Here is a 25,467-nt window from a genome sequence, read left to right on the forward strand (position 1 = left end):
GCACAAACAGCAAGGTAGAAGACCCTGTGAAGCCCGGCCTCACCATACAATCGCACCGCCCCGCCCCGCCCCGGCTAACGGAACGGACTCGGCGAGCTAGCACATGAGCCTCACCCAGAAGGATATGTCAAATTAGGCGGACACCAAAAGATTCCAGCACATCCATCCAAAAGGGAGCTGGAGAAAGCGTTGCAACATGATGCATCGTGGCCAAGCGTATCTCCCGCGAAGGAGTTCTGACGAGACTGGCGACGGGAGGGGGATATTATAGCTAAATAGCAAGTAAAATCTGTACCATCTCTGAGATGTCTTGCCAACAATCATATCCAGACCGTGTGCTGTACGCTGAGCCGCGGCGTAGAATCCTTAGATCCCAGATGAATATATATATAGACTCAAAGTCCAAGATATACCTTCATCGTTCAGCAGAAAAATGCGACCCGGACACCGCCCCCGTCCCATGTAGAGACTCCGAAACGGACCGGCCTCATCAACGCCGTCTCCAGCTCTTCTTCTTACATCCAGAAAAGGAGTCAATCATATTCTCCATCAGCAACGCCGGCCACTCCGGCAACGGCGCCTCAGTCTCCCAAAACAGCTGCTCGTGCCGCAGCCACCCCTCGTTCCACTGCGCCGACGTCCACATTTTATTGGCGCGCACGACCTTCTCAGCATCCCACGGCTCGCCGGCGTCAAAATTGCACCGCACCACGGACCCGCTGCTGCCTCGCGCGATATCCCTCATCGCCTCGGGGAAGCCCTCGTAAAAGTACCCCAGGTACGACTCGTACATCCCGGAGACGGGATGCACGCCCGCCCTGGCCGCGTCCTCGCCCCGCCTCTCGAACCAGTCCAGCACCGGGTGGACGAGCACGAGGCGCCGGTCCATGGACTCGGTCCACGCCCGCTGCCACGCGGCGTCGCGCTGCACGACGGTCTGGAAGATGCGCGCGCACAGCTGCGGCGCCGGGTCGCCGTCCAGGACCAGGGAGAAGGACGCCGCGGGCATGCCCGCTGGCCCGAGAGCCAAGGCCTCCGTGACCCAGAGCGCGACGGTGGACGTGATGTCCCGCGACCGGAGCGCCCGCGTGGCGGCACGATTCTGGCGTTCGCACTGCTGGTGGGGCGTGTGCCATCTCTTGTCGACCTGGAAGAGGTTCCGCCACAGATTCACGCGACGTTCGACCCGCAGGAGGGGGTTCTCCCGGCAGAAAGGGATCAGGCCTCGGGCGTGGCTCTCCGGATGCGCGACGGAACGGTAGTCTTCCACGAGGACAATCTTGCGCACCTGCGCGCGCATGGCGGCGGGGATGGACTTGAGATAGCGGATGGCCGACGCGGCGGCCGAGAAGCGGTAGACTGAGCCGTCGGATCCGTGGCGGATGGATGAGAGCAGGCGCTTCTCCTCGGTGATCCACGACGATAGCTCCTTCAGGTCGGCGGCCTTGGGGATATCCCACTCCCTGACCGAGCAGCGCATGATGCGGCTCGAGCGGGTTTCCCCACCCGCCAAGCGATTTCTCGAGATGTTCATGAGCCGGCACCATTCGAGTTGATTCCAGTCGTTCGGTTTCAGACGAGACGCGGCTTGGAGGAGGTCGCAGCAGAGCTCGAGGTATGAAGAGGGTGCCTCACCATAGGGACCGCGGCGAAAATGCGTGAAGCCCCAGGCTCTCCATGGTGTCCAGTCCTCATGATCCATTCGCTCCAGGACTCGAAGGAAGCGGGGGTGCTTCTTGGCCAGCTCGTCCAAGGTAAGTTGAGCTGTGGCCCATGACGGCTCGCCAGATGGGGACGACCCTGAGGACGAGACCCCGTCCGGGTCTTCAGTACTAGGAGGGTCGACGTGTACTTTGCTTGCAGCGGCCAAGTCGCTGCTGGAGCCGTCACTGTCGTTCTCCTCATGGTCGTGATTGCCCTCTTCTGACGTAGTTGTCCGCGCCTGTTGCTCTTCGAACCTCCGCCTCGCCAGGAAGCCTCCGGCAAAATGTAACAGTTGCTGCCTGTATCTGTCGAGGCAACGCCCAACCAGGCCGTCGAACCGAGCAGCGCGCATGCGCAAACCTTCAAGCATGGCTAAAGGGGACGGTCCAGATTCCGACGTAATGGTGGAGAACGTGAGGGTGTTGCTCCGCAAGGCTAGGTGGCGCATCTCGTTGGCGACGAGTCGACAGGCGTACATCAGGTTGAGATCGATGGGTCGCCCGTCGGCCCTCTTGAGCCTGCCACCGAGGAGATCGTCTGATTCATAGATGTATCCCCCCTCGACGATGATGTAGTGCTCATATATGAGGTCGCGGACTTCGCGCGGGATGGAGAGCAGTCGCGAGTCGGACCGCAATCCGCCGTGCGCGTGGTTCGGGATGTCCATCTCGTCATGTGTCGCCCTTGTCTCGCGACACCGGATTTCGCTTTCCGTCCCGTCGACTCGACGAAGACTCTGTGACAGAAGGACGCCTGGAGTAGCTGAAGCGAGTTGGACAATTGTGGTGGGCGTGTATGTGTGGGTTGGTGATTAGCTGAGACGTGTTGACGAAAGCGAGGAAGGGAAGCTAAGAGTAGAGGTGAGGTACCTTGGGTTGGGGGGGCACATGGAAACTCACCGCAATTTATAGCGCACTTCGCGCTACTTGTTATAGGTACCTTGGTGGGCCGCAGGTGCCATGGGCACTCATTTCGGTCATTTTGCGCACCTTGCGGGCTCCCATCAGCGCCACTTCCTCTGAGTCACAGGCTGGAACCAACCTACCTAAGTAAGTAATACCTTGTTACACACTCCATCCACTCTTCCACCTCACTGCACATTCGCAATTGCTCGACACATTTTTTTTTTTTTTTTTTTTTAGAAAAACCTTTATTAGGAAGAAAAAACTAAAAAAAGACGGTCTGCTGTGGTGATAGCAGTGATTTCTGAGTACCTTGTTATCGAAGAAAGTTAATTCTTTCTGAGTCACAAGTACAAGAATACAGTTTTAATAAAACAGTGTAGTGCCCACCCAGCACTTGAATTGAGATGCTTTTTCAAGCTTGCCATGAGAGAAAGATGACTGTACTGCTGACTGCCTGCCATCGAGGTCCGCAAGTGGCTTACGCATTATTAGCGGGCATGTCTCTTCTGATCGTGCAGTGGGCGGGGGAGTTGACGGGAGGGAGGGCAAAAGCTGGTGTCAGACTTACCGCTGTGGCTTCAACCGTGATGGCTTCGCCCGTGATGGGCGAAAAGTCTGATTATGAGTCCCTTGAAAGCCTCTAATCAAGAGCTATAAGAGCCTCCGAGTCTGTAAGTAGATTGTCAGTACTCCGATAGCTGTCTGGGGCTCAATGAGAAGACGTACATACTGAGTTGAAATGCTTGCCAAGATACCAACAACCAAACCAACCCCACGATGACGACCTTGACAAAACACCTGGTGGACAACGCCAGAATCCTCGCCGACTATGTGAAAGAGATCGCGTCAGCAAAGTCAGAGAGTCGAGGTAGGCAGCGGAAACTCACCGTTGGGCACGATCCACGAAGCGTAGCAACGCGGCCGCAGAGCATCGCCAACATGTCCCACGCCAAGAAGGGCATCATCAGCACCAACGAGACGGACAGGGCCGTGTCTGTAGGTGGTAGAAGAGAAAACCAGTTAGTGCGCGTTCTCCTGGGACGTTGGATGTTCTGCCGCTGGCACGACGGGGAGGGGAATTGCCTACCGATATGGCGCCTCGGCTTCCTCCTACAGCTCGAGGATAATCGCCTTAGACAGCATTGGAAGTCCATCAGAAAGCTCTCTCGAGTGCTCCGGCACATCCACCGCCATCTCCGCGATGGCAAGACTCCCGGCGCCCACGCACAAGAGTGGGTTGCCTACCTCCAGACACTGCCAGACACGGGAGATCAGAAACGGGCGGGAAGAGGGGCGAAGATGATGGTCACAAGAGAGAATTGTCACTTACGTAACACCAGCCTACCAACAAGCTGTCGAAACTGCGATTCTGGCGATCCCTTGACGAGGGAGAGGGTGGAATGGAGGAAAGGATGGGTGACTTGTCTCGAAATCTCAGCGTCAGCGTCGGTCTTCCAAGGTATTGTACGACAAAAATGACTTACGAAAAGGGTTGAGGTTGAACAGTGCGGAATTCGAGGGCAGGGTAGCGTCTACATGTACTGCGGCAATCCTCTAGTAATGCAAAACGATGGAGTTAAACAGTGTGTGTGTGTGTGTGTGTGTGAAGAAGAGCAAACGAGACCGGGGTCTCAGAAGTCCCCCTGATGAGCATGCACCATATCCTTGAAAGATGCAAAGTCTGCATGGTTCGAAGTCCATGTGAACTGTTGGATGCCGAAATGGTTGATGGCCCAGCGGGACGCTTGGGCGGCGCCCTCAGTAAGCAGACCCTCCAGGGTACACATGCCATTGCGGGTTCGCTTGCCGCCCCTGAGGTCCTTGAGAGGGAGTTGCGATCTTTGCTCTTGAAGGTCTGGGCATGCGTAGAACAAGTGGCCGACGGTTTGTTCACCTGTGCGACAGGGACACATCTTGGTCACGACGTCGGGGCACTGCGAAACGTGTCAAACCAAATGGCAATCAGGTTGTGTTTTTTTTTTTTGCTGAATGCAGACAGAGTTCGGGAACATCGTACCTTTCTCCAAGGTAAGTATGAATTGAGTCCAATGTGCCCGGTGCGGCACTGGATCAAGATGCTGCTCTGGGCATGGGTGAGGTCCTTGTGGATCTCGAGACTCTCCTTGCCCCATTTCCCCTTGACCGCGACCGGAGTGCGATTGAAGTCTGAGCGAGATTTTGACATCTGGCGTTGCTCGCAATAGTCTCGCCAGAGCTCTGCACAAAACAGGTTGGATTGACGCTGGACATATTTCCCAATGGCGATTTTCCGGTGCATGATGTCAAGTCTACTCCACTCGGGGCGCTCGAGGTTCCTGGTCCTTGTCGTATGATCATATTCGGTCCCTACTTCGCTGGCCACGGCTCTGGCATAGTAGTATGCGACTCTGTAAGGTTGTTTGTCAAACTTGTCAGACCTGTGTCTGGAATAGAAGCGGTTATGCAAGCTCTCCATCAAGCCCGGGTCGTCTCCATCGAGTGCACGGGCACGTTGACACGTCGCGAGTCTTAGGAGATGAACCGTGATGGGCTCAATATTCAACTCCTTCTGGAGAACAGCGCCAGGTGTCGAACCGAAGGCCCCAGCTAGCATCCGAAGACATTGTGCCTGCAGTGAATGAAGCCGGTCGACGAGAGCTTGCGTGAGATGATACTTCATCATGTGGTTGTCGCCAAAGAGGAACCATGCCGCACAGCCATAGGAGATGATCGACCTGACGCTAGTGAGATATATCTTCCTCATCTGATGAAATCCTGGTCCCCACGTTGACTGGTGCAGGCCGCGCAGCGAGTTCATCTTCGTCTCAACCTTGCGCTCAATCTGGTGGTGCCATGCGTTAGCTGGCTGCCTCTGTGTCATGGTTCGTTGTGGCAATTGAGTGAGTGGCATGGTGAGAAACTTACGCTATCAATATGATCGGCCCACGTCAGTTTGTGATCCACCTGAATACCCAGTATTCGAAGACCGCCAAGTTCCTCCTCCTCCTCATCATCATCGTCGTCGTTTCTAAGCGCTGGGTCTTGTCGCTTCGCTGGGTCCTGTCGCTTCTTCCTCAGAACCGCCCTCTTCTTTCTCTTTGTCAACCTTTCCTTGACCAGGCTGTCCTTGGCCAAGTTGGGAATGTTGGGAACCCCCTCGTACGGCTCACCTCGATCACCAGGCTTTCGAAAGTGCATGACACTGTACTTGGCTGGAGAAAAGTTGATACCGCGCGGTGCGGCCCACTCCAGAACTCGCTGATGCCACTTCTCGATGAGCTCGCAATTTCTCGCATAGTCCTTTGAAGTAACAACGATGTACGTATCATCGACGTATGAAAGTGCAAAGACACGGTCTTCCTTGGGGTTTTCCTCGTCAAACATCTCGATGATCCGCGCAGCAAAGAAGGTAAAGAGAATAGGCGATAGTGGGCTTCCCTGAGGAATACCAATGTCAACGTAAAACTCCATCGAAATATAGCCCGGCATTCGGAGCCTGGTTTTTCGATCGGAGAAGAACGATGTGATCAGAGCCAACAACCACTCGGGAATTCCCATGGCGCGCATGATGATGATCAATTCTTCACAACTGACATGGTCGTAGGCTCCTGTAATATCAAGCCCTAAGAGAGTCGTCTTCAACGCAGCAAGCCACCCGTCCATCACCGCATTGGCAATGAACTCAACGGCCTTGGAAGTGCCTTTGCCGACGAATCCATACTGGTGGGGTGGAACCAGTCCGAGACGGACTGCTATTTGCCGAAGAAGGTCTGCAATGAGCCGCTCAAAGACCTTGCCGATAGTGGAGAGCAGCGCCACGGGGCGCCAGCTCTTTGGTGTGGCATAGTCAGACTTGCCCTCTTTTGCAAGCACGACTGTGATGGAAGCCTTGAAGCAGTCGGGGTAATGACCCAACCGCACGCAGGCATTGAAGAGGTGCGTGAGGTAGGGCAACAGGGAGGTGCTCGCGTACTTGAGAGCATCGCTCGTGACTTCGTCAGGGCCTGGACTCTTGCCGGTCTTGAGGCGTTTGATGACATTGGCGACACGATTCTCCATAATGAGTGGAGGCTTGTCATGTCCCATTATCTTGATGAGCCTCTCAACCTCCTTGCGTTTGGCCTCGGCCTTCTTTTGGGCGGCGTGCCTAGCCCTGACTTCAGCTCTGGCTTTTCTCTGACCTTCAGTCTTGGCTCTCTCCCTGGACAAGGCAGCAGCCCAATGGGCTGGGTCGACCCCAGGCGGAGGTGCAAAAGAGGTTGAGTCTGATGCAGGGGAAGAAGTACCTTGCGACTCTGCTGGTGTGGCGGGAACGCTTTCGGAAACGCTTTCGGGAAGGGATGGTGTGGTGGGCGTGTTGCAGCATACAGGCGTCGAATCAGGGCCCCCAGCAGGACTTGCTGGAGCGGCCGGAATCTGGCACCCAGTGTGCAGCAGATTCGACGTCCCACCCTGCGGGACCTCGTCAGGGGGACAATCGCGCGTTTTCTCCCATATCGAATCCCGGAAAACCTTGGCATTCTCCTCTGAGCTACCGCAAATGGTGGTCTGATTGTTTACGGTAGATTTGAACATGGGCATATGCGGTGGTCGCTGGATCTTGCTACGACGTTGCGCCCACCTCACCAGCGACCATAGCCCTGGGTCCTGGAAAGACTGAATGGCAGCTCTGCACCGCCAATGCTTCCTGCCTTCGAGTCTCATCAGACGATTGCTTTTGCTGTGGAGGGCTTCAAGAACTTGTAGCTGTTTCTGGTATGGTCGCTTTCCAACTGTCATCCGGCGCAATTTGCTCATGGCAATTCTCTCTTGTGCAAGATGGTCTCGTATAGCGGGTGTAAGCGGTAGTTGTTTCCGAGGCGTGTTTGGGTTCCGCACTTGACTCTCGACGCAAGTTTCGGTTGCAAGCTGAACAGCGTTGATAATATCCGAGGCGAAAAGATTGATGCGCGATGGGGAAGACAGGTCCGGCAAGGATTTGTCAGAGTCTCGCAGAAGACGCAGTGTAGCGCCCACCTTCTTCCTGAATTTCGCTTTGTCCACACTGTTCATGCGATCAAATTTCCACTTCCTACTACCGTCCTGACTAACTCGAGCGTCCAGAGTGGTGTAGATGACACAATGGTCCTCGTGGAACCCACGAGCATCCTCAACTCGGACCTTTGGATTTCGACGACGGAGTTCCTTCCCAGCCCAGACCAAGTCAATGGTTGATTGTTTAGAACCACTCCGATATGTAGGGATCTTGCAGACGAGGCAACGCATCCCTGCTTTCTTTGCCGCTGAGTTGAGAGTTCTGCCATGTGTATCCCCTTTTGGCCTTTTCCCCTTGGGGTCAGGAAGAGACCAGTCCTTATGATGGGCGTTGAAGTCGCCAAGGATGAAACAATTGTCGAGGTTCCGACATGCGGCAAAAAAGTTCTTCATGATGAAGGACTTGCCCGGCTTGCGGTTGTAGACGTTGTAGATCTTGATTTCGCTGTCGTTATCAAGACGGAGCACCAACATGGCGATGTATCCCTCGCCGTGCGGCACATCCCACTCAACCCTCCAAGAGTTCAAGTTGATCGATTTGTGGACGTAAAATGCCACGCGCCGGACGCCTTGTTTCTGCTTCCCCTTTTTGTCGAGGGATGGCTTGTCTTCGTGGTCGATGATGCCCCAGTCGCTTCGATATTCGTAATGGTAATCTGATAGCTGGAACACCTCGACTGGAGGGTCTTGTATGGCAAGGATGGCGGGGACTCGATCCAAAGTGGATCCGTGATCCGCCAGAAAACGGACACGCTGAGATTCTCTGCGTACGTTGGCCTGCAGTATGTCGAGGTGTTCCAGGGTGTAGTGATGGGCTTCCGTGCTGGTGGAAAGAGAGGCAAACGTGTGGCGAAGCCCCGGTATGGTGGCAACCGCGGCGGCCTGGGGGTTTGGTCAGACTTGTTGCAAGCAAGGTACGTCGTTCAACTTACCGGACTGGAAGGTATCTGGACATGTTGCCCTTCCGCGGAGGGACTCGATGCTGAGGGTGGAGTGGGTATTTGTGGCTGGCTGTGCTCGAGGCAAGGAGACTTGCACTACATTTGCAAGGATGGTCAGCCTGTCATGTGACTTTTTGGAGCCAGAAACCTGAAGAGAGAGACTCACAGCATCTGTATTCGTCGTCAAGGCCCGAAGACGACGGGCCGTGCGGCCTTGTGAGCGAATGGCAACCATGCTCTCGCCGCGATCTCGTGCGAGAAAACTGTCGTCTACACATACGGGCTGATGACTGCGTTAGTCTGACCAATGCACACAATGAGGGTCTTCACGTGCACAAATACCAAGTTCGTAACACGGGAATATTCATTTGCGGAAGAAGAGCAGCCTCATGTTGGCGACTGTCTGGCCGATGCTTCGAATGCAACGAAGAAAGATTTGACGGACGGCGTGGCGCCTTTCGACCACCAGAGATTTCTCAGACCGCTGTGGTAGGACGAAAAGATGAAGGAAGACAAAATGCAATCTTGAGTCGAACGGAAAGAGGCGATGGTTGTGTCATCGAAGGCTCGAGACAGGAGCATGGCCGACATATATGGCTGACTCCTGTTCGAGCTGATTGTGACAACGGGGTCCATTGGAAGACGCTCGGTCCGAATAGGAAGATGGAGGAATTCAAATCAGAGGCAGAATTACCGAGTTTGTTCCCCTATCCGAGGAGTTTCAAGTAGATACGTACCTAATCAAGGGGACGGAAGCTTCGGTTTGCTCGCTTTTCCCGGTATCCGTAGCCAAGGTGGGCACGGTACCTACACAGTATGTATGTGGCAATCACTGTTGATGGTGGCAACTGCTCATGTTCACACTTTTGCAGCTACGCCGTAATTACCCCAAGAAAAGCAAGCACTGCCGCTTGCCATATCTCTCGTCGCTTTGGCAATTTCGCGTGACGCGACCTTGTCCCTGCCGGCCCATGCAGGTGACAGGTCGGTGGAGTGCGAACCTGATAAGGTGGGTTCTCAAGATCTCCAAAGTTAGGTCTAGAGTACCTTAGGTCTAAACCCCAAACCTACCTAATGTGAGGTAGAGTCCTAGACCCATGAGAGACCCACTGCCACCCAACTGCCACCGAACCCCCATGTAAGGTACCGATCTTATCAAGACCTCACTGATAGGAAACGGGCAGTTTGCCCACTTCCATCAGGAGTACCTTAAGGTACCTACCTATCTTAGGTACCGTGGAAAAGACACGGTGCTAAGGTAGTACGTACCTTCCATTGTTCATCGTGGTGTCGTGTCCGAATCAGTGACCATTTGCCCACACTACTCTCGCCACCTGCGTTCCTTTTTTTTGATTGGCTGTTTATTCATTTTCTTATGGCATTTTATTTTTTTTTCTTTTTTGGAGCCCAAGGTATTCTGGTGGTCGTGCACTTCTGATGAGTTGGCTGATTCGTTTCACCAGATCTTACCTTCAAGTCGAATAAAAGAGGTTCCCACCTACGGTAGCAGGTACTCTGGCATCGAAAACATCAATTCACCTCACCACACGGACAACACATACTTCAGCTACTCATACTTCCAATCAGTCTCTCATTCTACTCTCACTGCTTTATCTGCCACCATGAACTATCCCCCGTACGGACACAACCCCAATTCCTATGGATACAATGGGGACGTGTTCGCCAACCCTCCCGGTCAGAATGGCCCTCAACATAGCGGAATGCTGGGCCAGCGTCAACATGTCTCTCATCCGCAACCTCTTCATTCCCACAATCAATTTCATAGGGGCTCTCCTGGTCAGCTGTCTAGCCGTGGCGCTACCTTCGGAATCGAGCCTTCTATGAATATTGTGCCCGACATTCTGCGGGTTCCGTCCATGCAGCAAAAGTGCACCAACAACTACCCTCAATCGCCCAATCACTTCCCTACTGGCTTCATTGCATCCAGCAGCACAACCTTGGCCCCCTACTCTCGCGGCCCTCCCCATAAGCAGGATCTTGCCGATCAGAACGCTACCATGCACTGGAATGATGCCAGCCTCGCGACTGGCACTTCCTATGGCGGTCCTATTAGCCCAGCTCCTCCCCATGTCTCCAGGGCCTCTTACCAGAGCCCTACTCCTCTCATTCAAGAGCCTCCAACTCCACACAATACAGCAGAAGATGCAACCATGGGGCTAGCGTCCGATGCCACAACCACCTTTACCCCCACGACAGTCATGCCATTGGAGACCCAGCCGGGCCATTCCAGTAGCCACACCAGCTCATCCAACAGGACCGCGCGTGTTGTGTCTCCGGTTCAACAGGCCGCTGCCAATGCGCCGTCGGTCGGAAGCAGTTCCGCGACCAAAGCTACTATCAGTGATGGTCGGGCACCGGCTCCTGGCTACACCCCTGACCGGGCTCAGGTTCCGGATCAGAATCAGGCTCAAGACCAGGCTCAGGCTCAAGGCGAGAGCCAGACTCGGAATCGGAGTGCGAAGAACAGCAAGTCAAGCCGCAATACCGGCGCTAGGGCTGTCAGAAGACCCCAGTCCGACGTGGACCGATTGACACGTCTGATCGAATATCAGTTTGAACAAGGCTTCAAACGTCTGGGGCTACGTGCTGAGCCACGTGAAAGCGAGAGGAAGGACAACAGCCCAGCAAGAACACAACGAACCGCCAAATCTGTCAAGGTCAAGATCGAGCCACCCAATGCCCTTGCTGCCTTTGACCAACACCGGAGCGCCATCCTCGGCCAACTATCCACGCATGACTCGGTGTACTCACGAGTCGATAAAATCGAGCGGGGAAAAGAAAAGGAAGTCATGTGGATTACCTTCAAGAACCTCTCGGATGCTCAGGCCTTTAAGCCAAACGCTGCACATCTAACAGCCGCGACGAATGTGACTGTCACCAATTTCGTCCTCTACCCCGAGTTCTATTGGGTTAGGGCCACATTGCACGGCAAGAAGATTACACGTGAGATGATCCAGGACGATTCGGGTTTGCGTTGGTTCGAGGATTTTGGTATCTACCATACGATGTTCAAACCAGCGGTCAACGGAAACGCGGTCTGGCTTCGTTTCACTGATTCGACCGTGGCGTGGAAACTAATCGAAACTGCCGAACAACAAGGAGACGACCTTCGCATCGACTTCTGCTCAGCCAAGATCGAGTAGGTCACCTCTTCAACTTCCCTGCTGAAATTTAGCTAATACGTACCCCAGGGCTGTTGATGTACGCTTGAAGCCCTTTTACTGTTACAAGTGTTACGAGCCGGGTCACATGGAGAATCAGTGCAACCAACTGCACTCTACTTGTGGGAAATGCGCTGGTCAGCACAAGACATCCGAGTGCGCCCCAGGGACCAAGTTCCGGTGTCCCAATTGCGGAGATGAACACCCTGCCTGGTCCCCGCAATGTCAAGATTCTGAGCGAATGAAGATGCTGGCACGTTGTGCTACCTTTGGCATAGATGAGCCGTTCTGGGCACGGGATATGCGCCAGGCACAAGGCTCAAGCAGCAGGAGTTGCTACCAGACGAGTTGAGAGGCTTATGTCAGCAATGTCGTTGAATTTTAGGGTTGGATCTGTCACGCACGAATGCGCACTAGTCGTACCGGCCCCGCGGGACGCATGGCCCGGTCCTTCCATCCCACGAACCATAATGCGTACCTACCTTCCTTGATCCACAATCGATCGGGGCCCCAGACGCCTCCGGGCGATCATGTATACAGTGCTTTTTGAACCCGATTCGCACATGCCAGATACGTTCCATGTGCGGCCGCGGAAGAATTCGCACATGAAAGCCTCTCCATGTTCCAACCACCACAGCTCGAAAAAGCTGTGACACGATGATTAGCTACCTTACTCAGGAATGGTGGCCCCTGTACGTAGGATGTTGACGAATGTGTGATATCTCGCAAACTGCTCAGAATACTCATCAGCCGGTGGGGTAAGTGGTCGGGAAGCCTTAGTGGTTGATAGCCTATCATTCCGCGGCCATGGCAACCTCGGCTGAAGAGCGGAAATTTCGAGCTAGTCTCTGCCTTTTGTCTTTTGACTTTAGCTGCTCTGCCTCACTTTATTGCCTCTCATCGAGACTGCGCCCACCTCTGCGACCTATATATCCTGTCAGCATTGTTCATTGCAACATGTGTCGTTTAGTGGTATTTTTGCTCCCTCGGGTGCTAGCAGTAGCATTGCATGTATTCTGACGTGCAACCTGAAGACAAATTGTGTCGAGACCCAAATCGTGCTTGAACATCAGGCTTGAGGGACCGGAGAGTGCGACAAAATGACAAGGAATGATGTGAAATATTTACATTTCGTCTTTTAAATACACAGACCACGTCCGTAGTCCGCAATGTAAATACACAGAATAAGAATACAACGTCGATGCAATGCGGCCAAGCCACGTCAACCACGGCACCCAGCCCACATCCAACCACTACACGCCATCATCCCACCTCACTCTCGCAACGTCTCGCAACAAAGCCTTCAAGATGCAAATCACCCAGGCTGGAAACACCCCTTTCAAGTATAGTGCACGCTCCGCTTACAAGCACTGCGAGTACCACTCATTAGTCTTGGTGCAAGTCAACCCGGAAACACAAGCAGTGGGCCCGGAGTACCCAGCCCCACCGCACTGGCTCCACTTCGCCGCCATCTCGGACCCGGACTCCTCCGCAGCAGCCGCGCTAGGCTCGGCAGCAGTCTCGGCGCACGTCGCGACGGGAACGTCGGCAGCGGAAGATGAAGACGCAGGCGTCGGGGTAGGCGTAGGCGTAGGGGTGGGAGTCGGCGTGGGGACGGGTGTCTCGGCGACCTCCTCCTCCTCCTTGACAATCGGCGCAGCAGAAGCCGAAGCAGACGCAGTAGCGGAGGGCGTGGCAGAAGTCGAAGCAGCACCAGAAGCGACAGCCCCGGATCCAGAGCCCGTCTTGGCCCATCCGCGCTTCTGCGAGAGCTCGTACCACCAGTTACGGTACATCCACCCATCGAAATCCGTAACCTCCATAGCGGACCCGGCAAGCATGATGAACTTGCTCTGTCCCGTCGGCTCCCAGTCGTAGAAATCGTCCAGTCCAAAAGTATGTCCCATCTCGTGCAGCAGGATATGGATGCTCTCCGAGTCGAGGTTGTTCAGCATATACTCCCTGCCCACCTGCTGCCCCCAAGAATACCCGAACCCGCCCTCCAAACCGTCCGTGAGCTGGAGCGAGCTGTCAAAGTGGCGCGCCGCTCCGCCCTTGCACCCGCTGTAGTCGCCGTCGAGGTGCGCGTCGCGGTCGCAGGCCGGGTCGCACGCGGGGATGCCCTGCGGGTCCGCGAAGGAGGTGTACACGTCCAAGCCGTCGGTCGAGCCCTCGAGCAGCGCCGTGTTGTTGGTGGCGTAGCCGACGATGTTGACGTCGATGTTGGCGTAGGGGAAGCCGTCGAAGCCGTAGAGCCACTTGAACCACTTTTGGTACTGGGCCGCGTAGGTCGAGGCGAGCTTGGTGCGCTGGGCGGCCGTGATGGGGGAGTTGGAGTCCCAGCGGACGCAGACGTTGATGGAGCTGCGGGTGTTAGTCTTCTTGTTTGCGTCGGATGTGAAGGCGAAAAAGGTACTCACCCGTTGTTGGCCATGATCTGGTCCCAGCCCCAGTTCTTGTTGCCCTCGATGGCGCCGTCGTACGTCTTCTCGTAGTGCGCCCACACCTCCTTCAACGCGCCCGAGAGCTCAGAGGGGGGGTTCCAGCCCGTCTGGCGCTTCGTGGGGCGGTTGCGCGCGCGGACCTGCGGGGCCGAGGCGGCGGGGGAGGTGCCCTCGAGCATCTTCCAGACGGAGCCGTCGAGGTCGGACTTGGCAGAGGTGGAGGTCAGAGCCAGGGCCGAGGTGGCGGCGAAAGCGACCGCCGCGGCGGTGGATGCGATGGATGGCATTTTGGACTTTTGGGTGGTGGGTTTAAGTTGGAGGCTGAGAGTTGGTTGAATTGAGGGATTCGTCTGGGTGGAGTTTGTGGGACAAAGGAACGATGAGTTTTGGGTTAGAGAGAGTGGGTGACTTGAAAGAGTGTCAAAAACGAATGTGAGGTTAAAGCCTGAGTGGAAATATCAGAACATGAACCAGCCAAGTCCTGCGATGCACACACAGCGAAAGAACGAGGTTGAGAAAGAATGAAGGTGATGACAAGAGAGAGAGAGCAAGTCAGCAACGAAGGAAACATGGTCGACCATTGGATATATGTACCATACCCGGAGCATCCTTCCCAATCTAAGTGCGCGGGATACATTAGACAAGGGGGTGGGATGGCCTAGCCGAAAGATGCCAAAAGCACCTTACCCTTTCCCACCTCTTACTCGCTCAACTCTCGCAGTCTCCACATACTTCCATCAAAGAAGATGTCCTTCTTACTCGATTTCGTCTGTCGATACAAATAAAGCCCACTTCTTGAGTCCGCAGCCTCGAAGATCTGAATTAGTTTCTATTGAGCACAATCATTTCATCATGGCAACTATGAAGTCTTTGACAAGGTCTAGAGTCTTGACTCTCTCCCTCAGCCCGTATTCCACTCCCTTCAAATGTCGCTAGCTCTGCCTTACCTAACCTCAACAAGGACATTATATGCGGGTGTGGGGGCCGGGATGGACCATGCTTGGTTGGTCGCTCTCTGAACGACACTTCAAGACCAGATTAAAGGACCGTTGCGCGCGGTTGCGGCTAACCCCTTTCAAGAGTCTTCTTTAAGCCCACTTAACTCTGTAAAATTCCTCGTAGAGCTGTCAGCACTCTGCAGGCTGCAGATTGTTTTTTCAGATTGAGACAAAAATTGTCCACTGCAGCCGAGCCTGGGGGGAAAGACGCTGCGCGTCGGGAATAGATTCGCGCCAAGGCGCTAAGGAGGCGCATGTGGTCTAACACAACGGTCCAGAGCCACTTTATAATTATCCTCCACTTCCCTCTAAGTACCTTATTATCGAAGAAAGTTAATTCTTTCTAAGTTATAAGTATAAGAATATAGTTTTAATAAAATAATATAGTACCTACTTAGTACTTAAATTAAAATACTTTTTTAAGCTTATTATAAGAAAAAGATAATTATATTATTAACTACTTATTATTAAAGTCTATAAGTAGCGCTATAGTTTTAATTACTATAGCTTTAATTATAATAACTTCGCCTATAATAAATAAAAAGTCTGATTATAAGTCCTTTAAAAGCCTCTTATTAAGAGCTATAAAAGCCTCTAAGTATATTAAGTTAAAATACTTATTAAAATACTAATAACTAAACTAACTTTATAATAACGACCTTAATAAAAAACTTAAAAAAAAACGCTAGAATCTTTACTATCGTTAAGTACGATTTATAAAGTATAATAATATAGCCGTAGAGTATTATTAATATATCTTATACTAAAAAAGGTATTATTAATATTAATAAAACGGATAAGGCCGTATTAATATAATACCTCGGCTTTTTCTTATAGCTCGAGGATAATTATTTTAAATAGTATTAAAAATTTATTAAAAAGCTTTTTTAAATACTTTAATATATTTATTATTATTTTTATAATAATAAAACTCCTAGTACCTATATATAAAAATAAGTTACTTATTTTTAAATAGTAATATTAACTTATTAATAAGCTATTAAAATTATAATTTTAATAATCCCTTAACGAGGGAGAGGGTAGAATAGAGGAAAAGATAGGTAAGAAAAGGGTTAAGGTTAAATAGTACGGAATTCGAGGGCAGGGTAGCGTCTATATATACTGCGGCAATCCTCTAGTAATGCAAAACGCCTCCACTTCCCTCGTCTGTCAGTTTGGGACTGGCGTGAACAGTCCAAAATCCAAGGGGGAAGGGCTCGCCTTACTGATAGTAGTACAGCGGAGGAAACACCTTTTGGGGGTTTGCAAGTCCGTCAGCGTTTCCATTCTCTCTGTAGTTTTCACCTTTTTCATTATTTCTCGTGTTTTCGTATCGTTTTCCTCTTTCCATCTGACGGTATGACTAGGAATTCCGACAAGGCTGTAAACTTTTACACATGTATTGGTATTTGACGATGCTTTGTCAAGAAGTGCGCTATCGGCTTCTTCCACCCTCGGCCTCTTGAGTACTGACTCTTTCCAATCTCCAACGTCCAGGACTCCAGTCTCTCAACCGCGGGATCCACGGGTCCGCAAGTCCGGCTGTCCGGCCCCCTTGGCGCGTTGGCATTCTCGCAGAATCCATACCCAGGTTTATACGAACACGCACCTCCGTAGAGACCATCCTTCGAAGATCCATCAAATAAAGAGAAACTGGGAACCGCAAAAACGGTGCAATCTCTCCCGTAAAGCGATGCAATCAACACCAATTAAGAATTAATTTCTTGACTCTTCCCAAGTTCCGCCCTCTTGCCACGACTCGTCTCACAATGCACCCAAAGTGCCAACCTCCCCCAAAGTCTTGAAGTCCCAAAGTGCCCAGATAAGCCCCCGTAATAAATCCGAAGCACATCCGTAGCGTGATTTGGTGCTGGCTCGTGTGTTTCCGGTGGGATGGTACAGCCCCATGCCACTGACGCCTCCCACTGGGCGGCATCCCACTGGTGCGAAAATTAGTTTCGGAAACCACAAAATCGGGAATCGAAATCGAACCAGAGTTGCAAAGACATCTTGGCGGTGTTCGTTGTAAACGATCCCGGGATTCAGGGATACCGGTGGGCGGACAGACAAACACGCTCCCCTCACCCCTTTAGTCTAACAACGATCACCCCCAAACGGTTCTTGAGATTTGTCTTGGACAATTGCATCATTATGCCTAACGCTACTTTATCGTTTCCACACTTACGGATACCAGTACCATCACTACAAGGTACCAGAGGTTGCAGCGTCAACGGATACGCCGGACGTAAGGAGCGTTGCGGAAATAAACAACTTTTTAAGCTTAGCTTTAGCTCGAGAAACTAAGAACCTTCGGCACCATACAGAGACGAGAGTTTATTTTTTGCTTCCTGTCGAATTCTTGCGTCAGCTTAGATAAGCGCGCGCGCACTGCTAAAAAGTGCAAAGCAGCAAAAGTCTAATGTCTCTCCGTAATGCCGATGCCAAGTGCCAATGCCAAAACCTAATGTTTAGAGAAAACAAGTTCCTGAACTCCACTTGCGAAATCAAAATAAGGGAGACCCGCCAGACGAGCAGACAAAAAATTGAGGAAGAGGAGACGAGAAGGCAGAAGAGAACACAGTCGGAGGAGTCGACGAGTCAACCTCCGAACGCAGCAAATCTGCCCCAAATCCGAACTTCCCAAAACCCGCCCCCACAAGCCGCAAGTCTCTATCTTCATGATGATTCCCCCCCACACCAAAAGGCCTCGACGCCCAAGTCCTCAAAAGTCAAGCCACAATCTCAACCTCTGCATCATGTAAGGTTGAAGCCACAAGTGACCCTCAACCAAAGCACCCCAGCCTCAATCCTTAACAAGCCAAACACAGACAACAGGCTTCCCCCCCGGCATCCCACTCCGTTCCCCGTCCCACCCGACCTCCCTCACACTCTTCTTCATCATCTCCTTATCGTCCCCCGAGAAACACAACCCCTTGTACCACCGCCCGTTCCCGGCCTGCACGATCTCGAAGCACTTATTCTTCTTCGGGTTCGGGTTCGTCGCCCCGAACCCCTTCAACACCTCCGCGAGCGTCGTGTTCACGGGGACGTGGAAGGCGGAGAACTGGATCCGCGCGTTGAGGGGCAGCTGCCACGGCGGCGTGCTCGTCCGGAAGACGTGGATTTTCGTGTGCGCGGCGGGGAAGAAGTAGTTGTAGCCTGGTTCGCAGCCCGTTCCGCCTGTCGAGTTGGAGAGGTGCGCTGCTGGGTTGCGTGGGTCGAGGGTCGGGAGGGCGGTTGCTGTGCGCGGGGTGTAGGTTGCTTGGCCGCTTGGTTGGAGGGGGTATGTTCCTGGGTAATGGCTTCCTTGTTGCTGCACGCCGGCGCCGGGCCAGGCGTAGGCGGTTGAGCCCGGGTAGGGCTGGTAGGATGTTGTGGTGGCGGGATAGTAGTATGTTCCGTAGGTTGCAGCCGGTGCCGGTGTGCCGTAGCCGGCGTGCGGGATGTAGGGCTCGCCCCAGCGCGGGAGGGGCATGCCTTGGGGGCCCCAGGGAGGGCGGCGGCCTTCCATGTCTGGACCGTTGACGGGGTTAGACATTTTGTTTGATGTGTGGGTGGATCAAGGTAGGATTAGTTGTGGTTTGGCTGCCAGGTGTTTACCCAGTTTCCGAGCTCGGGGTTGAATTCCGTGATCCAAGTGCCGGGGACGGGGCCTGCGTGTGACGGGTCCCAGAGATGGTGCGGGTGTCTTTGGTATCCGTACACCGGGATGTGTGCCGGATGATGGTATGCGCTATTGGTCTGGGCGAGAATAAGGCTGCGAGAAAACCTGTCGTTCAAGTGTTGGCTGGTATTTGAGTCTGGAGACGTGAAGAAACCAAAAGTCAGCAAAGGTGGGAACATGGACGCTTCTTATATATCCTTCCCAGACATCACATATCTTGGGTTGACTGGCAGTGAATAACCACCACGCATGAGAACAGTACATAGTGACTCACCCGAATCCGACCGCTCGACAAACTGCCCCTCCTCGTCGTTGCCGTGTCTCCGATCACCGCGAGTGTCACGCTGAAAAGCAAAAATCTCAGTGCTCCAGACGATGTTGTTGTGCTGGTCAAAAAAGGTGCCGACAATGAGGTATCCCCAAAACGGCGGGTCGCGCGAGCAGTGCCAGTACTGCGCGATGATGAGCTTGGTTGCTGGGTAGGGCAGGTACTCTGGTTCCTCCTCGACGGGAGGCTGATGGGACGCCACGGTGACTGCTAACTAGGGGGCGTTGTGTGGTTGAGAAGACGAGTTGGATGCTGACTGTTTTAGTGCCCAAGGTATGTTGAGCTTGAAGGCTATGGGAAGACGAATGCGAATATTGACGAGGAAGAGTTAGATCAGTTATCTTGGTCTAGATTTATGTGACATTGAGCAGTAGTGTGAATCAGTGACTTGAGGCTTGCGAGAGAAGAGACCAAACTATGTGAAAAGTCACTGTTGATGTCTAATCAGACAATTATCGGTGACTGATGGTGATGCCCGGCAAACAACTTCTCATTCCCACTTTGAGTCTATCAAAGTTGAGATGAGCATGATGGGTGCTGGTACACGACGGTGAATCATTGCTATGGCGCAATGCTCGGGTTGAGTTAGCAATGGCAGCCGCAGTCTTCTGCGTCAATTCAAGTTCGACATAATCACATGAATATGAAGTGGAAGTTGCAAAGTCTTGATTGATGGTGATTTCAGTGTTATTCGATTGGTTGATTGTGTGCTATGAGCTTCTCAACTGCCTGTGACGCCTATCTTTCGGTTGTGGCTGACTGTGGCTGACCGTGGCTGGAGCTGTTGTGGACCTCGATCTTATGTAAGCTGAACAAACGGGGACACCTTGGACCCTCAAGCTGGCTCGCTCCTTCGGCCCGCAAGCTCATGTTCACAGTTCAAGAGCCCAAAGGAAGCCAGAGTATGGTCAAAGCCTGAGAAAAGTGAAACAGTACTTCGACCATCATCCCGATCCTGATCTCGGCTTTGCAGCTGTCCATCTGATAACGCGCCAACCCATCATGGTCGGCCAAAATCAAGCTGACTGTTGGGTCTCCACCACGTCATTTCGCTAGGCCCTCGTAATTTGATGACCGTGACCGCATCATTTTCCCTGGCCCGGATGCCGTGAGCGAGGCTGAGAACGCTGATGAATGTAACACTTCCTCCAACCAAAGGGAAGGACCGCAACATTATTGCTGTTGCGGGAAGGTATCGCGTAGCCTCCGTGTGAGTGGCGTCGCAGTGAAGAGGTATGCCGTTGCGGGGCGCCGTAAATAATCCATGTGCCCTTCTCAGAAGCTCGGGGCTGCAACAGTCTCATCATCGTACCGTCGAGCTTGGAGCCCATGTCAATGGAGAACCCCGCAAATGCCGTGAGCTGATGAGTCGGAAAAGTCCGAATGTCCAAGTCGTAGACCGCCTCAGTCCTCAACCTCGACATCCTCCTCAACAACCCGCACGGCACCGCCCTTGATGCTAGCCGCCCCCTTGACAGAGTTCTTGAGCTGCTCAACCTCCTGCCTCACCATCTTGCGCCGCTCCACCTCCGTCACGAGCCCCTTGAGGTACACTTCCGCCTGCACGGTCGCGCTGTACGACATGGCCGTCCAGCTCCACACGTTTCTCCTCTCGGCGTCAGCGCCAGCGGCAAGCAGCGTCCTCAGCACGAGCAAATTCCCGTTACTGCTCGCGAAATGCAGCGCCGTGTTGCCGTCCAGATCAGCCCTCTGCACGGCGGCGCGCGCGCCCTCGGGGACGTACGTCAGCAGGATCTGCAGCACGGTATCGTGCCCTCCGCGGCTCGCTTCCATGATGGCGTCGCGCCAGCGTATGTCGCGGCGGAGGATGACGTGCGGGGTCCGCTCGCAGAGGAAGTGGACGACCTCGGTGTGGCCCGCGGCGGCGGCAAGCATGAGGGCTGTTTGGTGGTGCTCGTTGAGGGCCGGGTCCGGGTGTTCGTGGCCGTGGTCGACGAGGACTTTGGCGATGGGGAGGTGGCCTAGGGAGGCGGCGAGGTGGAGGTTCGAGTTGGACAGGGCTTCGGGGGATGGGTCTGGGTTGTGGAGGAGGCGGGGGTGGGATTTGAGGATTCGTTTGACGAGGAGGGGGTCGTTTGCTGTGATGGCGCGTCGGACGCGGAGGGATGGTTCGATCCTGGAGGCGGAGAGGTTAGCTGGAGTTGTTCACGCGTAGCTGATGTGCGGGGAAGGAAGATGGGCACAGCCTACATGATGGGCGGGATTGAGATCGGTCGGGACGGGTCTAGCGAGCGTGATTTGGTCGAGGAACTGAAGAAGTCGACGGCGGCATAGCTGGTGTTGATGTTGTGCTGCTATTGCTACCGTGTCTCCAAAAAAGAGAGGTGATGGGTGGTGGTGATAGCTGGAGGTGAGGTGACGGAGATGGAAAAAAGAGTGGCAGGTGAACGGGCGGGAAAGAAGGTGAGTTGGGACGAGATTGCCAATAGGGGGCGGCTGATGACAGGCCACTGTCCGGATTTAGTGCACGGCGCCTGGAATGTCCCTGTCGGTAGCCTTGTGAACAGAGCAGACGGGAAGACAGGGGTGCTTCAGGGGCGGGGAAACAATGGAAGTACATACCTGCCAAGTACCTGACAAGTACCTCATTAAGCGACTCGCCTACGCCCGTTGACCCCGGTGGAAAATCGGCGGGGAAAAGGCGGGGCAATCGGCGTCACTGCCGAGATTACCTTGATTTTCTCTCCGGTCTTTCGGCTTCGGCTTGTGTTAGGTTGCTGCCTCACTTCCCACCCACTATCATAGGACCGAGCACTTTTGATGTCATTTTTCCATCAAGAGAAAGTTGCTAGTGCAAGAAGATTCTGGGGTTTGCAATTGAGTTTGGGCACTTGGACTCCCGCGCATGATTCGACGCATCTGATGTTGATTGTCTGATGTATCCCGGAACCCCGTCCGTGTGTGCAGCCAATTGACATTTAGGTACCATGCTGGTATCTCACCTGAATGCATCTAAGAAATGTTTAGAATCTGTTAACGACAAGATAGAATCACCACGTTTTACAATGTTCACCAATCAGCTAGTACCCGGGATTCATCTGACTGATTCTACCGAATACTATACCTAGAACATCTGTTCCATCACTCTATCCTCTAACGCCGAACAGTATGCGTCCACCCTCATCTAGACTCTAAGCAACGTACGGCTTTCCAAAGGGGTGCAAATCCAACCCCTCAATATCAATATACCCAAACTTGCTCCCATCCTCATTCTTCCCCATCGCCTCCGCCCACTTGCCCAGAGACTTCATAAACACATCCTTGTACTTCTCCTTGCTCACGTCCAACGGCTCCTGATCCCGTCCGATGAGCCTCATCTGCGTGCCCGCCAACATATTCGTCAGCCCGAAATCCTGCTCCCCCAACAACGTCTCAATCGCAGCCGACGCCTCGCCGGCGATAATCTTACGCGGCAGATCCACCTCGTTACACGCAGGTCTGGCCAGCCCGATGCCGTGCACCGTCTTCAGCGCCTCCACCATGGCAGGCACAGTCCTCAACCCGCCGGTGACGTACGCTTTCGTCTTGGTGAGCTGCGGGATGATCTTCTCCGCGAAATCCAAGAAGAAGGCCTCGCGCTTCTTTGTGGACTCGCGCTTGTGCTCGAACGCGAGGGACTGGTACGTCCCGCCGGACAACTCGACGAAGTCGAAGGATGCGGCCTCGAGCGCGGAGCAGAGGTCGCGGCAGTCCTCGGTCGAGAAGCCTTCGTCTTGGAACTCGACGCTATTGACTTTGATGCCGATGCTGAAGGACGGGTCCGGGACGCGGGCGCGGATGGCGTCGGCGATTTCGAGGATGATGCGCGCGCGGTTGGTTAGGGAGCCGCCGTACTGGTCGGTGCGCTTGTTTGTTGTCGGGGAAAGGAATTGCGCGAGGAGGTAGCCGCTAGGTGACAAAGTCAGTCGACTGCTCAAGATGGCACCATAGAAAGGGTAAACTCACTGTGCGCCGTGAAGCTCGACTCCGTCAAAGCCAGCCTTGTACACGTACTCAGCCGCATGCGCAAACCCACCAATCACTTTCTCAAAGTCCTCCTTCTCCATCGCCCTCGGCTTCGCGAATCTCATACCCATGACATCCCCCTCAAGCTGCACGTCGCTCGCCGAGATGGGGTGCGGGTTAATCTTCTGCTCGACCTGTCTGCCGGGGTGACTGAGCTGCGCGTGCAGCAGACTGCCATGCGCCTTGGCGCCCTCAGCCAACTTGCGGAACCCTTCGAAGCGCTCGCCCTCGAAGGGCGCGTCGAGCGGGATGATGGGGTTGCCGGCGGCCTCGAGCTGGTCGTAGTCGAGCATGACGTTGCCGGAGAGGAGGACGCCGAAATCGCCCTCGCCCCAGCGACGGTAGAGGTTGATGAGCTCGGGCGTGGGGATGCCGCGGTTCGTCGGGGTTTTGGGGTCCCAGGTCGAGAGGCGCTCCGTCATTGCGCCTTTGAGGAAGCGGTTCTTTGCGACTTTGCCGGAGAAGGCGAATTTGAGGGGTTCGGCGAGGGGTTTGGGGTCCACGGCCTCGGCGGCGTATCTTGAGGGTGCCATCTTGGTGGTTTGTGTGTGTCTATTGTGGTGGTGGTTGTTTGGGGGAGGTTTGTGGTGAAGTCTAATGCTAGGGGGGACGAACGTGTCTGTGGACGACTTTGTTCTTGATGCTCTATATCTCAAGGTTTCGGAAGAAAGACTGACGCAAGGTGAGGAGGGGCGATGGTTTTTGTAATGTCTCAATAACTCGCATGCCCACTTCTTCATGCACCTTGTCTTGTTTATTCAGCTTTCTGGGTTCGCAGCAGCGGAGCCCCAAACTGACGTCCACGGCTCTGAAACACTCTTGCTTTGTAATTCAATCTGGTTTTCTCCCCGCCACGCCACCTCTTAGACCGATCAACGACACTCTGCTCCACTCGGCATTCGGAGTCTGTGTTGGACTACGAAGATGCCCCTGGCCCATCTAGGTCTTTTGAAGAATGTAACCTCGAAGAGTGCACCATTTTTCTACAATGGATTCGAAGTCTGCATGCCGGATAACTCACCAAGAATTTATTTTCTTCGATAACAAGGTATTCAGGATGCAGAACCTGACCAAAAGTCCCAATTGCATTCTACTCAAACCACCAAAGTTCCGTGAATCTGTTCATCATTCCAACAGCAAGCCATCTCTCTTCTTCTTGTCAAAAATTCACGTCCTCGGCTCGGCCCCTCCATCTCGGCCATCAACCCGTTCCAAAATTGCCCCTCACAGACAGCCCCAAAAACGCACTAGGGGTCGTGTGCGTCATGGTGGGGAGCTACCGCAGGGGTCTCTCGCGTCATGAATGGCTCAATTGCCGTCCACGCAGCATTTCGGGGAGACTAAACACACCACCATGTACGTCTGCGCCTATGCCAGCATATGCACGCAGCAGCAAGAGGCGGTCGCCCAATCTGCAGCGCGATTTGTGCCGTTTCGAGAAACCTTGGTGCTCCTTTGGAATCCTTCTAGGCTCATTATTCGTAAGGTTTTGGTAAACATGACCCATCCGGCGTGCGCCCCCATTCCGCCAAGCTTTGCGCCAGATTTCTAATCCGACGACGGGGGAAAGGCGGGGATTGGACATCCCAACTCTCCACGGAGTTTGTCGGATCGGGTCAACCTCTTTTCCGGCTACGCCCTGCTGAGTCAAGTTTGCTTGTGCTGAATCAGGCGCTGAATCAGGGATCACTTCCACGGCGTTGGAGATGGGACGATTCCTTTCAAGGTTTGGCCTCACTTGATGAAGCCGGATGACCTCATTAGTCTAGAACGTGCGGTCTGGCAGATCTCAGTTCCCTAGGGCGGTACTCCTAGGGCGTTACTCACTAGGGCGTTACTCCCTAGGGCGTTACTCCCTAGGGCGTAATAGCTCTTGGCGATTTACATGGTGTTTGATTCTCAAATGCCGTCGCCTTCGTTCTCGTTATCGCTTACCCAAGATGCGTAGAGGAGGGATATGAACCCCGCGCGTCATCGTCCCAATTACCAACTTGCTTTTAGGGGATAAACAATTTTCTACACTTCGGCCCGGCCCGCTAAGGCTATCTAGTTTTCTGTCACAGAACAAGAGCTGTGATCCCACATGATGCAGTTTACCCATCCCGTCAAAGAAGGAAGACTCTTCATCTCAACTATATGAAATATACTCAACCTCAGTCCTTCGATATGTCAAACACCACAGTGCGAGGCCCCGCAGCTCGGCCGGTGGACAAAAATCACGCAAAAGCACTTTCTTCAAGCCTCTCCGGCCAGAGAGGCAAA

General features: G+C 53.7%; 8 protein-coding genes across 8 annotated transcripts; 2 read left to right on the forward strand and 6 right to left on the reverse strand.

Moving 5' to 3' along the window:
- Nucleotides 1-490: 490 nt before the first annotated feature.
- CABS01_07382 (uncharacterized protein) lies at nt 491-2,371 on the reverse strand (the record flags this gene model as incomplete). The annotated part of the gene is made up of 1 exon (XM_060540745.1): nt 491-2,371. The coding sequence occupies one exon, from the start codon at nt 2,369-2,371 to the stop codon at nt 491-493; it is 1,881 nt and encodes a 626-aa protein (XP_060402913.1).
- Nucleotides 2,372-3,386: 1,015 nt separating this feature from the next.
- Nucleotides 3,387-4,105, forward strand: CABS01_07383 (uncharacterized protein; the record flags this gene model as incomplete). The annotated part of the gene is made up of 2 exons (XM_060540746.1): nt 3,387-3,845; nt 3,950-4,105. 2 exons carry the CDS (start codon nt 3,387-3,389, stop codon nt 4,103-4,105), a joined length of 615 nt encoding a protein of 204 aa, XP_060402914.1.
- Nucleotides 4,106-4,240: 135 nt separating this feature from the next.
- CABS01_07384 (reverse transcriptase) lies at nt 4,241-8,798 on the reverse strand (the record flags this gene model as incomplete). The annotated part of the gene is made up of 5 exons (XM_060540747.1): nt 4,241-4,543; nt 4,627-5,430; nt 5,514-8,504; nt 8,555-8,659; nt 8,730-8,798. 5 exons carry the CDS (start codon nt 8,796-8,798, stop codon nt 4,241-4,243), a joined length of 4,272 nt encoding a protein of 1,423 aa, XP_060402915.1.
- Nucleotides 8,799-10,185: 1,387 nt separating this feature from the next.
- On the forward strand, nt 10,186-12,097 carry CABS01_07385 (uncharacterized protein; the record flags this gene model as incomplete). The annotated part of the gene is made up of 2 exons (XM_060540748.1): nt 10,186-11,723; nt 11,776-12,097. The coding sequence occupies 2 exons, from the start codon at nt 10,186-10,188 to the stop codon at nt 12,095-12,097; spliced, it is 1,860 nt and encodes a 619-aa protein (XP_060402916.1).
- Nucleotides 12,098-13,106: 1,009 nt separating this feature from the next.
- On the reverse strand, nt 13,107-14,476 carry CABS01_07386 (uncharacterized protein; the record flags this gene model as incomplete). Its single annotated transcript, XM_060540749.1, has 2 exons — nt 13,107-14,109; nt 14,166-14,476. 2 exons carry the CDS (start codon nt 14,474-14,476, stop codon nt 13,107-13,109), a joined length of 1,314 nt encoding a protein of 437 aa, XP_060402917.1.
- Nucleotides 14,477-17,990: 3,514 nt separating this feature from the next.
- CABS01_07387 (uncharacterized protein) lies at nt 17,991-18,725 on the reverse strand (the record flags this gene model as incomplete). The annotated part of the gene is made up of 1 exon (XM_060540750.1): nt 17,991-18,725. The coding sequence occupies one exon, from the start codon at nt 18,723-18,725 to the stop codon at nt 17,991-17,993; it is 735 nt and encodes a 244-aa protein (XP_060402918.1).
- A 32-nt stretch (nt 18,726-18,757) lies between these two features.
- CABS01_07388 (uncharacterized protein) lies at nt 18,758-20,353 on the reverse strand (the record flags this gene model as incomplete). The annotated part of the gene is made up of 3 exons (XM_060540751.1): nt 18,758-18,987; nt 19,126-19,393; nt 20,261-20,353. 3 exons carry the CDS (start codon nt 20,351-20,353, stop codon nt 18,758-18,760), a joined length of 591 nt encoding a protein of 196 aa, XP_060402919.1.
- A 230-nt stretch (nt 20,354-20,583) lies between these two features.
- Nucleotides 20,584-23,738, reverse strand: CABS01_07389 (NADH:flavin oxidoreductase/NADH oxidase; the record flags this gene model as incomplete). Its single annotated transcript, XM_060540752.1, has 5 exons — nt 20,584-21,316; nt 21,391-21,491; nt 22,143-22,152; nt 22,345-23,088; nt 23,146-23,738. The coding sequence occupies 5 exons, from the start codon at nt 23,736-23,738 to the stop codon at nt 20,584-20,586; spliced, it is 2,181 nt and encodes a 726-aa protein (XP_060402920.1).
- Nucleotides 23,739-25,467: the final 1,729 nt, after the last annotated feature.

The sequence above is a fragment of the Colletotrichum abscissum genome (assembly GCF_030869225.1).
Source record: "Colletotrichum abscissum strain IMI 504890 chromosome Unknown Scaffold_16.1, whole genome shotgun sequence".
NCBI classification, from domain to species: Eukaryota; Fungi; Ascomycota; class Sordariomycetes; order Glomerellales; family Glomerellaceae; genus Colletotrichum; species Colletotrichum abscissum.